This window comes from Heloderma suspectum, chromosome 4 (genome assembly GCF_057233095.1).
Source record: "Heloderma suspectum isolate Gila_16-S chromosome 4, 16-S_ref, whole genome shotgun sequence".
Lineage (NCBI taxonomy): Eukaryota > Metazoa > Chordata > Lepidosauria > Squamata > Helodermatidae > Heloderma > Heloderma suspectum.
Genome location: NC_139461.1, coordinates 306,318,628 through 306,334,640, shown reverse-complemented (window position 1 = coordinate 306,334,640; position 16,013 = coordinate 306,318,628). Strand labels below are relative to the sequence as shown.

General features: G+C 46.0%; 1 protein-coding gene across 1 annotated transcript in view; it reads left to right on the top strand.

Annotated features, from left to right (window-relative positions):
* Positions 1 to 7,245: 7,245 nt before the first annotated feature.
* The window catches only part of LOC146348967 (peroxidasin homolog), an 81,013-nt gene continuing 72,245 nt past the window's right edge, over positions 7,246 to 16,013 (top strand). The window contains exon 1 of the mRNA XM_084854391.1: positions 7,246 to 8,747. Within this exon, the coding sequence (XP_084710517.1) occupies positions 8,395 to 8,747 (353 nt within the window). The 5' untranslated portion in view covers positions 7,246 to 8,394. The remainder of the gene's footprint in view (positions 8,748 to 16,013) is intronic.

Sequence of the window (16,013 nt, the reverse complement as noted above, 5' to 3'; positions counted from 1 at the left end):
TGCCACTAGGGGGTGCTCTTTTCCCAACTATTACAAGGATCCTCCTCAGAGGAGAGTGACTTCCAGCCAAGTTTGGCCTTGGTTTTTGAACTAGAGCCAAGGAAAACAAACAGCAGATTGTTTGAGATTTGGAACATGGAACTATGAGCTATAAGGTCTCCAGTGTCAGGCTAGAAAGCAAAATTGTTTTTACCAATGTATATGTGGCTTTCCTTTTAAGCAGTGCCACGTGATCAATGTAATTAATCTGCCCTCCACAAAAAGAGATGTAGTTCCTTCATCTTTAGTGTTGCCATCTCTGAAGCTGCATTTTTGACAACCTCTTTCCAAACCACCTTCTGTTTCAACCACTTATTTATAAGTATGAAAATCTGTCCACAGACCAACCCAGGCACAAGCCATTAATGTACCACATACGCAAATAGCAGGCGCAGCATAAGAAAAGCCCTCAGAGTAATAGCTCCATATCACTCATGCGAGCAAGCCAAGCCACCCACTACAAAGGAAAGTAAATAACCCCTAGCGTTTGATTCCCTCAAAACTGGCCTGGGGAAAGATTCCTTCCTTCCTTTAATCCCCAATGGTGCGCTGAGTCAGTCTGTGAACATGAGCAAACCCAGCCGCTGAGTCATCCATGTGTCCTTAGCTGTGGAAGTTCCTCATGCTCTTGGATGGGGGTGGGAGCAACCCTTCCTGACCTCAGCGGATCACAACTGATTTTCTGTGACTACTTTGGCTTTAACTGCTTAATCCTCAACTGAAGCGATTCCAAAGTATTGTAACTTCATTTATTTGCAGAAAATACAAAGATAGGTCTGCTTTGTATCATGGATCTGGGAATACTAAATTAATTACCCAGACATCTGCTGGAGGCTTAAACAATTTGTCTAGATCAGTTGCAAATTAGCTGGGCCCTTTGTGTGGCCAGTGATATCACTGGGTGCTCAAAAGGAGCCTGTAGATTTTAGGCAGTCCTGCACTATTTCAGCCCCTTGGAAGCTTATTTTGTAGTCCAGGCATTTGACCTGCACTATAAAATGGGTTTTTAAAAATTGACCAAAATCCAGACCCAGTTAATTGTGAAGTTAGAACTTTCTTGTTACCCTAACCTCTCCATTCTCTCTCTTTTGTCTTCCCACCACACCATCCAGCTCTTGTCATGAACCCATGGAGGTTCTTTGCTCCATTAACTAAAGTTAATTAATGTGAGTTAATGCCCAGAGGCCGGCCAAGTGTGAATAATCCTCAAAACTCATGACGCCTGCTCTGTTTGGCACTGGTTGGGCCTTAACTGGAGTAACTTGTCTGGTTTGGGTCACAGCATTCTAAGGAGAGCAAGGCGGCGGAACAGCAGAGAGCAAGTGAAGACAACTGAGGGCTTGGAAAGTTTGAGAAAGACCAAAAGAAATGACCATCATGGATGTCATGATATTTAAGAAACAATATGATAGCAATTTCCAATCAGCTATGAGCAGGGCCAGTGCTACTATGTGTCAAAAAGCAACAAGTGCCTCAGGCAGCCAAAGCTGGGGGCGGGGGGGGGCCAGCGGTCTCCCTTTCGTCCTGAGCTCCCCACCACCAAACTCCTCCTGAATAGGTCAGGCTGCACAAGTAATTCCCCTTCATGGATCACTGCCTTGTTGTGGCGAAGGGGCTTGCGTAACTCAGTGAAGCCATAAGCTATGCCGTGCAGGGCCACCCAAGACGGACAGGTCATGGCAGAGAGTTCTGACAAAATGTGGTCCACTGGAGAAGGAAATGGCAACCCACTCCAGTATTCTTGCCAAGAAAACCCCATGGAACGTATCACAAAGCTAAAAGAGATGACGCCGGAAGATGAGCCCCTCAGGTCGGAAGGTGTCCAATATACTACTGCGGAAGAGCAGAGGGTATTTCCAAGTAGCGCCAGAAAGAGTGAAGCGGCTGGGCCAAAGCCGAAAGGACATTCAGCTGTGGATGTGTCTGGGGGTGAAAAGAAAATCCGATGCTGTAAAGAACAATATTGTTTAGGAACCTGGAATGTAAGATCAGTGAATCAGGGTAAGCTGGAGGTGGTCAAACATGAGATGGCAAGACTGAACATTGACATCTTGGGAATCAGCGAACTAAAACGGACAGGCATGGGCGAATTTAATTCAGGTGACCATTATATCTACTACTGTGGGAAACAATCCCTTAGAAGAAATGGAGTAGCACTCATAGTCAACAAAAGGGTGGGAAAAGCAGTAGAGGGGTACAATCTTAAAAACGATAGAATGATCTCAGTACGAATCCAAGGCAAACCATTCAACATCACAGTAATTCAAGTCTATACCCCAACCACTGAGGCCAAAAAAGCTGAGGTTGATCGGTTCTATGAAGACCTCCAACACCTTCTAGAACTAACACCAAAAAAAGATGTCCTCTTCATCATAGGGGATTGGAATGCTAAAGTAGGAAGTCAAGAAATCACCGGGATAACAGGCAAGCATGGCCTTGGTGTACAAAATGAAGCAGGACAAAGGCTAATAGAGTTTTGCCAAGAGAACACGCTGATCATAGCAAACACTCTTTTCCAGCAGCACAAGAGGCGAGTCTACACATGGACATCACCAGATGGTCAATATCGAAATCAGATTGATTATGTCCTTTGCAGCCAAAGATGGAGAAGCTCCATACAGTCAGTCAAAACAAGACCTGGAGCTGAGTGTGGCTCAGATCATGAGCTTCTTAGTGCAAAATTTTGGCTTAAATTGAAGAACGTCGGGAAAACCACTAAACCATTCAGGTATGACCTAAATCGTATCCCTTATGAATATACAGTGGAGGTGACAAATAGATTTAAGGGATTAGACCTGATAGACAGAGTGCCTGAGGAACTATGGACAGAGGTCCGTAACATTGTTCAGGAGGCAGCAACTCAATCCATCCCAAAGAAAAAGAAATGCAAGAAAGCCAAGTGGCTGTCTGATGAGGCTTTACAAGTAGCTGAGGAAAGAAGGGAAGCGAAAAGCAAGGGAGAAAGGGGAAGATATATCCAACTGAATGCAGAGTTCCAGAGAATAGCAAAGAGAGACAAGAAGACCTTCTTAAATGAACAATGCAAAGAAATCGAGGAAAACAATAGAATGGGAAAGACTAGAGATCTTTTCAAGAAAATCGGAGATCTCAAGGGAACGTTTTGTGCAAAGACGGGCATGATAAAGGACAAAGAAGGCAGGGACCTAACAGAAGCAGATGAGATTAAGAAGAGGTGGCAAGAATACACAGAAGAACTATACAGGAAAGATCTGAATGTCCCTGATAGCCATGATAGTGCAGTCACTGAACTTGAGCCGGACATCCTCGAGAGTGAAGTCAAGTGGGCCTTAGGAAGCATTACTAACAACAAAGCTAGCGGAGATGACAGTTTTCCAGGTGAGCTATTTAAAATCCTAAAAGATGATGCTGTTAAAGTGCTGCACTCAATATGCCAACAAATTTAGAACACTCAACAATGGCCACAAGACTGGAAAAGGTCAGTTTACATTCCAATTCCAAAGAAGGGCAATGCCAAAGAGTGTTCAAACTACCATACAGTTGCGGTCATTTCACATGCCAGCAAGGTTATGCTCTAAATCCTACAAGCTAGGCTTCAGCAGTATGCGAACCGAGAACTACCAGAAGTACAAGCTGGGTTTCAAAGAGGCAGAGGAACTAGAGATCAACTCGCCAACATTCGCTGGATCATGGAGAAAGCAGAGAATTCCAGAAAAACGTCTATTTCTGCTTCATTGACTACACTAAAGCCTTTGATTGTGTGGATCACAACAAACTGTGGCAAATTCTGAAAGAGATGGGAGTACCAGACCACCTTACCTGTCTCCTGAGAAACCTGTATGAGGGACAAGAAGCAACAGTAAGAACCGGACATGGAACAACCGATTGCTTCAAAATTGGGAAAGGAGTATGACAAGGCTGTATATTGTCGCCCTGCTTATTTAATTTATAGGCAGAGTACATCATGAGAAACGCCACGTTGGATGAATCACAGGTCAGAATTAAGATTGCCGGGAGAATTAACAACCTCAGATACGCAGACGATACCACCCTAATGGCAGAAAGCGAAGAGGATCTAAAGAGCCTCTTGTTGAGGGTGAACGTGGAGAGTGCAAAAGCTGGTTTGAAACTCAACATTAAAAAAACGAAGATCATAGCATCTGGCCCCATCACTTCCTGGCATATGGAAGGGGAAGAAATGGAAGCAGTGACAGATTTTATTTTCTTGGGCGCCAAGATCACCACAGACAGTGACTATAGCCATGAAATTAAAAGATGCTTGCTCCTTGGAAGGAAAGCTGTGGCACACCTAGACAGCATAGTAAGAAGCAGAGACATCACCTTGCCGACAAAGGTCCGTCTAATCAAAGCTATGGTTTTCCCAGTAGCAACGTATGGCTGTGAGAGCTGGACTATAAGGAAGGCTGAGCGCCGAAGAATTGATGCCTTCGAACTGTGGTGCTGGAGAAGACTCTTACGAGTCCCCTGAACTGCAAGGAGGTCAAATCAGTCAATCCTAAAGGAAATCAACCCTGAGTGCTCATTGGAAGGACAGATACTGAAGCTGAAGCTCAAATATTTTGGCCACCTAATGCGAAGAGAAAACTCCCTGGAAAAGACCCTGATGCTGGGAAAGATTGAAGGCAAAAGGAGAAGGGGACAGCAGAGGATGAGATGGCTAGATAGCATCACCGATGCAATGAATATGAACCTGAGCACACTCCTGGAGAGAGCGCAGGACAGGAAGGCCTGGCGTGCTATGGTCCATGGGGTCACGAAGAGTCGGACACGACTGAACGACTGAACAACAACAAGCACAAGTAATTCCTCATAGGCAAATGTAGCAAGAAGGGTGTGAGGACACAATGTACATAAACAGGATATACTGTATTTTATAGCAAATGCTCACTTCTACTGTAGTTCTTTCAGTAGTGGAGGCCCCTATCTTCAGCCCTGTAGGAAGAGGTGGCAGGTGGCATAATAGTGTGGCTTATGTTTGTTCTGTCTACTGAGCTGAAATAAAATGTTCCTGTAAAGCCAATTTTGTACAGGTTCCGGGTCTTGGGCACCTTGACAGCGGGGGAGGTATCTCAGGCAGCAGAATGTCTTGGGTCTACAAGGATCCATGAAAGGAGCATTTTCCCAGGTCCAATAAGGGACGTTCAGTTCATCCCAAAAGCTGCAGCTGCATGTTTTAGGATTGCCTCCTGTGGATTTCGAGGAGTGACTGGATGCAAAGCTGTCCCCTACATTTTACAATCTGCTGTAAGGACACAGGAAGCTGCCCTATGCTCGATGGACCATTTGCCCATTGAGCGCATTACCATCTGCTTTGACTGGCATTGATTCTCCAGAGTCTAAGCTGGAGAAAGGTCTTCCCATCACCTGCTAGTACTACCTGATCCTTTTATCTAGAGATGGCAGGGATTAAACCGGGGACTTCATGCATGCAAAGCATGGGCTCAGCCGGTGAGTTACAGTCCCTCTCCGTGTGTTGCATGAGAGCAAATACCTTTTTACCAATTACCTCCGCATGCACATGTGTCTGGGAGCCATAGTTGGGGTAGCCAAGGTTTTATTTTAAAATACAGGCCCTTTGTTAGGGCCCAGAGGTTGGAGCCAGCATGGAGTCAGATAGGTCTTGAATGGAGCAACATACGGAGTTTTCAGAAGCCAACAGTGCTTCTATGGCAGAACGCTCTTTTAGCAGTTCAGCCACTCAATTCCTGGTGGCTACTTGGTCAGAAAGTGTGGCCAGTCTCATCTTGGTGCACCTGTAACACAAAGGGCCCAATGGAAAGAGGATCCTTTGGCTGGAGACCAACGTTTGCTTTTTTCAGGGAGTTGGAGGAGGTGGCTTTTCTGACCTGAAAACAAAAAAGGACACATATGGGAAGTGGAAAGAAAGCCAAGCAACAAAGGAGGAGTACAGGCAGGTAGCACAGAATTACAGGGATGGCGTCAGGAAGGCTAAAGCTGAGAACGAGCTGAGGTTAGTGAGGGATGCTCAAAGCAACAAAAAGGCTTTCTTCAGCTACGTGCATAGTAAAAGGCAGAGGAAGGAAATGGTGGTTCAGCTATTAAGTAAGGATGGCAAAACGATAACAGATGACAAAGAAAAGGCAGAGGTGCTCAATTCCTACTTTGGCTCAGTCTTCTCCCAAAAGAGGGTCTATGACCCTCCGGCAAAGTACAGGCTGAAGGGGCAGGATTGCAGCTTGAGATCAATAGGCATATGGTCAAGGAACACCTAATTACTTTGAATGAGTTCAAATCTCCAGGGCCAGATGAACTGCACCCTGGAGCAATAAAGGAACTGGCAGAAGAACTCTCAGAACCACTGTCTATTCTCTTTGAGAAATCATGGAGGATGGGGGAAGTGCCAGATGACTGGAGGAGGGCTAATGTTGTTCCTATCTTCAAAAAGGGTAAAAAGGAGGAACCTGGAAACTACAGACCAGTCAGCCTGACATCAATCCCTGGGAAAATTCTGGAGCAGGTTATAAAGCAATCCATCTGTAAGCACCTTGAAAACAATGCAGTGATTATTACTTGAAGCCAACATGGATTTGTCAAGAACAAATCCGGCCAGATGAATCTGATCTCATTTTTCGATCAAGTAACCTCCCTTGTGGATTGTGGGAATGCTGTGGACATAATATGCCTTGACTTCAGCAAAGCTTTCGACAAAGTGCCCCATGATATCCTGATGAGCAAGCTAGCTCAAAGTGGGCTAAATGAAACAATGATCTGGTGGATCCACACTTGGCTACAGAATCGGACTCAAAGAGTGCTTATCAATGGGACCTTCTCAAACTGGGGAGAGGTAACGAGCAGAGTACCGCAGGGCTCAGTCCTGGGCCCAGTGCTCTTCAACATTTTTATGAATGACTTGGAGGAGGAGGTGCAGGGAATGCTGATCAAATTTGCAGATGACACAAAATTGGGCGGGAAAGCTAATACTTTAGAAGACAGAAACAAAATTCAAAGTGATTTTGATAGACTGGAGTGCTGGGCAGAAAACAACAGAATGACATTTCATAGGGATAAATGCCAAGTTTTGCACCTAGGAAAAAGAAACCAAATGCACAGTTACAAGATGGGGGATACGTGGCTCAACAACACGACAAGCAAGAAGGATCTTGGAATTGTTGTCGATCACAAGCTGAATATGAGCCAACAATGTGATGTGGCTGCAAAAAAGGCAAATGCTCTTTTGGGCTGCATTCATAGAAGCATCGCTTCCAAATCCCGGGAAGTACTAGTTCCCCTCTACTCAGGACTGGTTAGGCCTCCTCTGGAGTACTGTGTCCAGTTCTGGGCACCACATTTTAAGAAGGATGCAGACAAAGGGTTCAGAGGAGGGCAACAAAGATGATCAGGGGACTGAAAACAAAGCCCTATGAAGAGAGACTGAAAGAACTGGGCATGTTTAGCCTTGAGAAGAGAAAACTGAGGGGAGATATGGTAACACTCTTCAAGGACTTGAAAGGTGGTCACAGAGAGGAAGGCCAGCATCTCTTCTCGATCATCCCAGAGTGCGGGACATGGAATAATGGGCTCAAGTTCCAGGAAGCCAGAGTCTGGCTGAACATCAGGAAAAACTTCCTGACTGTTAGAGCAATACGGCAATAGAACCAATGACCTAGGGAGGTAGTGGGCACTCCCACACTGAAGGCATTCAAGACAAGGCTGGACAGCCATCTGTCAGGAATGCTCTGACTTGGATTCCTGCATTGAGCAGGGGGTTGGACTCGATGGCTTTGTAGGCCCCTTCCAACCCTACTATTCTATGATTCTCTGTGGTTCGATAGGCAGATCCTTACCTGTATAAAGTCACAGTTCACTACATCACTCTGTGGTAAAAGGATTTGATTAGTTTTCGTGGCGTTCCAACGGTCTGCCAGACCTGATGGACTGGGAACATAGGAAACTGCCTTATACTGAGTCAGAGCATTGGTCTATCCTGTCAAGTACTGTCGATGCTGACTGGCAGCAGCTCTCCAGGGTTTCAGGCAAGAGTTTTTCCTGCCTTACCTGGAGGCACCGAAGATTGAACCTGGGACCTCCTGCATGCAAGGCAGGGGCTCTACCACCAAGCTATGGCTCCTCCGGACAAGACATGAGAGTATGTGCCGGCAAGGGCAATCGTGCCTTGGTGGTGTCACTGTTGACCCTCTTAAAAACAATCTCTGGGTCTCCAAGCTTCTTCTGGAATGCAGATTTCGCCATCATTTTGAGTTTTCAGACCCCCCCTGCCACCAAGGGGTAAAGTGAAGAATTCTTGCTAATCAGGCAGGGAGCCAAGGGCAGAATTAACTTAAAAAGTCTGCTGTGGATAGCTGAGTCCAACCAGGGTCGCAGTTTGATTCTCGGATGTTGTATGTGCATCGTAAGCTGGGAGGGTGGGAGTTGGCCTTGTCAAGCTGCCTTAACTTAATTGGAAACACATGTCTCTGTCCCCTCCTCCTCCTCCTCCTCCTCCCTGGCCCTCAAGGCTGGGAATTTTTTTGTCTGCTTCTTTGCAGCTCAGAATCTGAGGAACTTAACATTCCAGCAAACACCATGCTGGGCAAAATTGCAGGCCTTCCCAGCATCTGCCTTTTACTCCTCTTACCAGTCTCGGCCACCTCCTGCCCCAGCCGTTGTCTGTGTTTTAGGACCACAGTAAGATGTATGCATTTGATGCTGGAAACCATCCCTGAAGTCCCACCTCAGACAAATGTCTTGTAAGTAGCAGTTTCATTTGGGGTTGTCTTCTTGTCTTATGTTACCTGATCAAACTGTGTACAGCTCAGGTAGCGAGCCAATTGAGCTGAGTGCCTAGAAAGCTAGCCTAGGAATCCAGAAGGCCTGGGTTCAAATCCTGCCTCTGCCATAGACTCACTGTGTGGCCTTGTGCAAAGTACTGTCTCTTGGCTTCAGTTCTTGTCTGTAGCATGGACTAATAGCAATCTACCTTGCAGGGTTGTTGTGACAGCAAACACATTCAAAGTTCAGAAGCATTTTGCAAATTGGGAATGCTGCATTATTATGGTTTCCACATTGTATGCCACCTTGGGTGCTTTGCAAAAACAGCAGTTTGTAAATCCTGGAAATAAATAATGAATATTATTCATCTAGAACCAATCATACGCATGGTGCTTTAGAGGAGAAGCAGAAAAAGAAAGGTCTCTGCTGGCAAGGAACTTAAAAGCCTGCCATTTAATATGGGGAGTGCACTGAGAAGAAAGAGAAAATCCAAAGGAATAAAGGAAGAATTCACACAAATGCAGTCACCCATACTGAGATTTCATTATGGCTGGCGTATGAAGACTGGAGGTATTTAATGAAGAGTTGTGGAAAACTGACGTTTTGAAGATAAGTTATTAAATAGTAGCAGGCCTTCTGGACTTAGTGTGACTCCATATGTGACTTGGAATGAGAAATATTAGTCAAATTTCTTCAGTGCATCTGTTTCCTTCTAAGAGTTTATGCCCGGAGATGCGCCCACCACACTCCCTCACTCATCAGCTTGGCAGGTGGGGATTAAAAGTAGTGGGGTGGACAGAGCAGATGGCCTCATCTTAACAACCTGAGGTGACATGTCTGTCTGGAGCTCTCTTGTCTTGCTTTCTGTGTTCTTTGCTGTGTGGGTCTACATGTTTGTAAAAGCTAGACATTTTCACCAGAAATAACATAGCACAGTCTATGGTCACTGCCATCCATTTGAATGGGATTGTGCAGAGCTTCCTGGTGGATTGAGCCCATAGTTTTGATGCTGCTGGACTGGCGTTGAGTGCAGTGCTATGAAGGAAATCTGTTTCCTTCCCCAGGCAATAGAAACCTCTGTGGCGTGCGTGTACAATATAGACCAGTTTTGCACTTTCAAAAGCAAACATGTGTGTTTACTAAACTTCAGTTTGCACTTTATTTTCCAATTTCTTTAATCTCTGAACTGCAGCCTAGGGTGAAAGTTGAGCGAGAGAAACAAAGCTGTCCTCATCAAAAACTGTCAACAAAAATATATAAGCTTAGGTATCTAGATTTACAGAATTCCTAAAGATCCACTGGCTTGAGTGTGATTTCACTCTGTGGAGCAGCCGAAGAGACATCCAACCAGAGTGGAAAAAATGGTTTGAGCCTGCTTTTAATGGAGAAATTGACAAAAACAAGAGAGGAAGGAAGTTCCCTTAGCAGTCTGGGGCTGAGACAGAGTCATAAAGGCAGAGGATGAAAGCAGAGGGAGGGGAAAAGGCCAATTTCTAGTGCCAGCCAACATCCAACAGAAGGAAAACAGGTACACTTGTTTTCAGTGAAATGAACAAAGGATCCATCGTATAGTAGGGAGGTAGCTGAATGGAGGAGCCACTTCCATGGTGTCTGGTGCCAGACCTTGCCAAACCATTTCTGAAACATTAGCTGTAAAATGCACGTTTCAACCTACCAAGCGTTCTTCCACATATGCATGGTGTAAATGTTACTATGGTGTTTAAGTTCCATGCATCATCTCTGCCTTCAGATTTTCAGAAGCTCAAACTTTAGTACACACACTAGCAAAGCTGTGAGCTCCAGTTCTCCAGTTCCCCCCCAGGCACAAGAGAACGTTGGGCCAGCCAAAATAGGTCAGGATGGAGAGGAACCACCAGTAGGAGCTACAGCACATGGACACCACAGGACCCTTCCCAAAGCATTATTGTATTCTTTTGTTGTGCACCACCCTGAAATCCAAATTGGATGAAAAGCAGTGTATAAATGTTTTAAATAAACTAATTAAATAAATAAGTAAGACATAGTCTTAGCTTAGAGAGAACAACAGTGATGACCCACAGGTCTGTATGAAATGTGAGGGAACTCTGGAATATTCCCCAGAATCCTCTGCCTCATGCAGGCGTTCTGTGGCAGATGCTCTGGGGTAGGGATTGCTTGACAGTCAAGTCAATGTGGAAAACAGAAAGTTTGCAAACCCTTGCCCTCTGTTCTGGTCACACATACACACACACACCTCTGGCACCCATTTTAAAATGTTTTTGAGCCAGTTATGATGATTTAATACAGCTTTCCCCAACCTGGTGTCCTCCAGATGTGTTGGACCACAACTCCCAGCATTCCCAGCCAGCATGGCCAAAGACCATGCTGGCTGGGAATAATGGGGATTGCAATCCAAGACATCTGGAGGGCACCAGATTGGGGAAGACTCGTTTAATATTTCTTAAGGTGCAATCTTATGCATGTTTAGACTGACAAGTCCTACAACTTCCAGCATTCCCCAGCCAGCCATGCACCCTTAGCCACCTTTCAAGACTGTAGTCTTCCCCTCTGACTTCCATGTTTATCCCTCCCCACTCCTGCCCCTTGTGGCTGGAAACTGCTGAGGTCCTGGCTTCCATATCCAACTAAAGCCAGCAACCCATTTATCCTTGATAATGAATTCTCCCCCACTTCATCCCAACTGCAGAAAGCGGGGCAAAGGGAGGGGGGCAAAAGGACAGATAAGTCAGCGCTGAAAATATGTGATGGATGACAGCAATTGTATTTTGGCCGCGGCCTGCTCCTCTGGAGCGCAGCAGCCCAGCTGTCATGTGGTGGGATGGAGCCAATGGCTCGTAGAAAGCAGCAGCTGTGGACCATTTGTTCAGCAACTTTTGGACCAAATAAGACTTTTGGCTTTTTGTTCTGTGGTTTATAAGTTCAGCTTTAAGAAATATGGGAAGGAGCAAAGCAGGGGAGGGAGACCCTTCCCCCAAAACTGAGTGGCAGCTCGTGGGTCCTGTACTGGTGAGTTGTGCTTTGTTCTCTTGTATGTTATCTGTAGAAATACTTATACATGCCTCTTCAACATGTGTGTGTGATCATTATTCCATGCAGAACCTGTATGTGCACAGAGACCTGATTTACTGTTAACCTGTATCTCATGGCCTTCCTCCAAGGAGCTGAAGGCAACGTACGTGGTTCTCCACACCTCCCATCTATTTTATCCTCACAACAATCTTGTGATGGAGACTAGGCTGAGATATAGTGACTGGTCCAAGGTAATCCAGTGAATTTCATGACTTATCAGGGATCTGAACCTGGGACTCCCCAGTCCTAGTCCAACACTCCAAAAACTATTGCGCAACACCACCACAACACCAGTCCGTTTTTGAGAATACATGAATCCAAGGAGATAACAGAAACATGCTTAATCCCTATTGAACTCAGCATGGCTGAAACTTGCTGGATCACCTTTTTTTTTTTTTTTTACTTATTAAAACATTTTAAAACCACCCTTCATCCTTATAGATAATAGGGCAGTGTACAAGTATAATTAAAATAATATGTAATACAATAAAAACACATCATCCTCAAAAACAAAGAGGACAGCAAATACAATAGAACTGAACCAATTAAAATGCCTGGGTAAACAAAAAGATTTTGAGCTGGAGCCAAAATAATTGCCATGTTGGCACCAGTCACAGCTCTGGGGTTGTGAAGGGAGAATCCAGAGTTCTGGTGCCACAACCAAGAAGGCTCTTCCTTGTTGCCATATAACGTACTTGAGGAATTTGGAGAATACACCAGAATCTATGCCAGCCTTCCTCAGCCTGGAGCTCTCCAGATGTGTCTGACTACAACTCCCTTTATCCCCAGCCAGCATGGTTGGGGATAAAGGGAATTGTAGTGGGACACATCTGGAGGATCCCAGCCTGGGGAAGGCTGATCTGTACCGTCTTGTTACCGCTTTCTAAGTTTTTGGTTGCATTCTGTAAATGTATAAATAGTTTGAGTTCTATAGGCTGCCTCCCATTTATTGCCAGCCAGAGAGGAGATAGGTATCCTAGCTATTGTTGCTGGGGTTGGGGGACAGACAGTCTTTTCAAAAGTGCAAAAATCTGTTCTGACAAACCAGGTTCCCCCTTTCAGTGTAGCTTTCTTGGTTAGCTGTTGATCATTAATATCAGCAGTCAACAAACGTGACCTTTTACTTTCCCCAAACCTTACCTGAATATGATTTATGTCATTTCAATAGATAGGTCAATATAGGGCAGGTGTTATTGTTTGCTTTATCTTGTTTGACTGGTGTAGTTCTGTAGTTCATTTCTACAGTCTCTTATGCTTGCATTGGAAAACCTTGATAAAATTATTTGTGGGGAGAGAGAAAGAGAGAGGGGAGAGGAGGAGAGAGGGCAAGTATACACTACAAATGTCGATCAGTTTTCTCCATTTTCACTGTCGCAACCTCCCCCCAAAGGTTCCTGGGAATCTTAGTTCAGCAGGGATACTGACACTGTTTTGTTATATCAGTTCCTAAAAGCACTCTTCTCCTCTATGGCTTATGATACTTATCCACAGCCAAGGGTGGTACCCTCTGTGTTATATGGCAAATAGAAATTGCAAGAATCTGTCGATGAAGAAGTTTGTTTATAGCGTCTCACAATATGAGCCAAACAAACGTATTCATTTATGAGCTCTCGTTGGCCGCTTCCCAGCTGTAGAAATGGCTTCCCGTAGAGGTCCAGCAGAGCATGACCCTTAGGGTGTTTCACACATGACATGGAAGGCCCCAAGCAAAGGTGCACACATGACTTGCACATCTCTTTCCAGACTCCTGGGGTCTTGTGCAGGAGGGGCAACATCCCCCTTGGTTACCATCTTCTCCTTATTTATTTGTAACCTGCTTTGAAGCCAAGGTTGACTCCCAAAGCAGCTTAGTATTATGATCTGCAAAGAAGTGCCCTGTGTTGGGGATACATGTGGAGGGATTTATGGCAGCCATTTCTGGGCCAAAGAAAAGAGGCAGAAGGAGCTGCAGATGAATTCAGGGTTTGGCTGATGATAGAGATGTCAGAGAATTCCTCCACGGACTCCAGTGAGACCGGATTCATCCACACACACACACCCCGGAATCCGTGGCGGAATGGCCTCCCCCCACCACCACCCCGTCGAATCCCCCCGGGACAGAACGTACCTGGTGGCGGCTCCGGTGGCGGCAGTGGATGCAGCGGCGGCTCCGGCTGGTCTCCCGGCCACTGCCGGGCTGCTGCGGCTGCAAATGGCGGCCGTGGTAGCAGCCACCATTTGCATGGCTGCCTTTCTTCGTGATAGGCTACGTAAATACTTACGTAGCCTATCACGGCAAAGAGCAGGGCCGCAAATGGCAGCCGCAACGCCATTTGCGCTCCTGCTCTTTGCTTTAATAGGCTACGTAAGTATTTACATAGCCGATCACAAAGAAAGGCAGCCATGCAAATGGCGTAGTGGCTGCCATTTGGGGCCACAGCATCCTGGCAGCAGCCAGAATGGCCCCAGATGGTGGCTCTGCAGAGTCGCTGTGGAGCGGATCCGGCCGGGGAGGATTCCGGGGGGAGGGACGGCGCGCCTCCCCCCCACCGCAGATGTCCTGGAGCGGATCCAGGTAAGCATTTCATACATCCCTAGCTGATGATGGTAAAGATGTCATGCCAGCCCAAGGAAACAGCCCCTTCCAATGAAGACTAGTGGCTCTGATGTCAGTGAGGCGGTATCCACTCTGGGTTTCAGTCAGCACTCCAAAGGAGCTATCCAAACAGGGTTCAGCACTTTGGGTAGCTCCTTTGGAGTTCTAACTGGTTCTGACTGAAACCCAGAGCGGATTCACCATCCCACTGACATCAGAGCCACCAGCCTCCACTGGCCTCTCCCTGTGCTCATTCAGTCTAACAACAACCCTGCTGGATAAAACCTTATTCCCATTTTACAGATAGGGAACTGAGGCTGTGAGAGGGTGGCCGACTGCCCACAATTACCTAGATCCAGCCTTCTCTGTTGGATCACACTGTGTCCAAAAGTCTCTTCCATTTTGCTCTGACTGTTAGAGCAATACGACAATGGAACCTAGGGGGGTGGGGGGCTCTCCCATACTGGAGGCATTCAAGATGAGGCCGGACAGCCATCTGTCAGGGATGCTCTGACTTGGATGCCTGCATTGAGCAGGGGTTGGACTTGATGGTCTTCTCGGCCCCTTCCAACCCTACTATTCTATGATTCTATGATTTCAATAACCTTTGGTCGTGCTCTGTTACCACAAAGTACAGAAAAGGTTTTACTTTGGCATAATGTATTCATGGTTGTGGAATCAGAGAGCCTGAGATCTGGCACCGAGCCTTCTTATGAGATCTGGCCCCATGTTTGGCTCTGACAGGCATTTTAATTAAAATCAGGTTTCTCTCCTGCTGTTCAACCTGAGCAATAAACAAACCAATTATAAAGGGGCAGGATAGGGAGAGGAAGACAGTTAGCATTACTTAGGAAGTCTTTCACATATTTACTTACTTGCTTTCAGCGTTCACCCTGCCCAGTCCCAGAAGGTTCGGGCCTGCAACTTCCTTACAGCACTCAGTATAAACATTTGGGTGTATGTACGTCTGAGCCCATTCTATCTGTCACAGTGGGCTTGTTCACACATCACAGTGGCAAATTGTGGGTTAATTAATTAACCCACACTTTGCCAGGGACACATGGAGCATGTGACTTTGTGGGCTCACCGTTTCACCGTTTCCAGTTTGAAAACCAACCTACAAATGTCCCATTCATAGTTTTGTGTGTGATGTGCAAACCCAGTAGGTTAACTTTGGGTTGTTTAACCCATAAACAACCAAAGAGTGTCCAGTTAATTAACTCACGATTTGCTGCCATGATGTGTAACAGTGTAACAGCGAAACAGAACCCAGGGCAGTGATGTGCAGATAAGGGGGTGGGACTATGCAGACAGGTCCTGGCTTGGTTTTCAACGGCTTCCATTCAGTTCTATGGGATCAAGTAAATAAGTTGTAATTTTGACTCAGTTGGAAAGGGGCAAATCCAGGTGCCCAAGCCCTCTGCCCCAATGTTATCCCGCAATATACCTCCTTCTTTACAAACAAATGGCTACCATTCATTCCAGTGGGAAAAACTGGTTGACTGAAGGACTACGTTGCTGTGGGGATGATAGATGCTCACCACCCCTGATATTGGGTAGCCTGTAGTGGAGGTTGGTGGCTCTGATGTCAGTGGGGTGG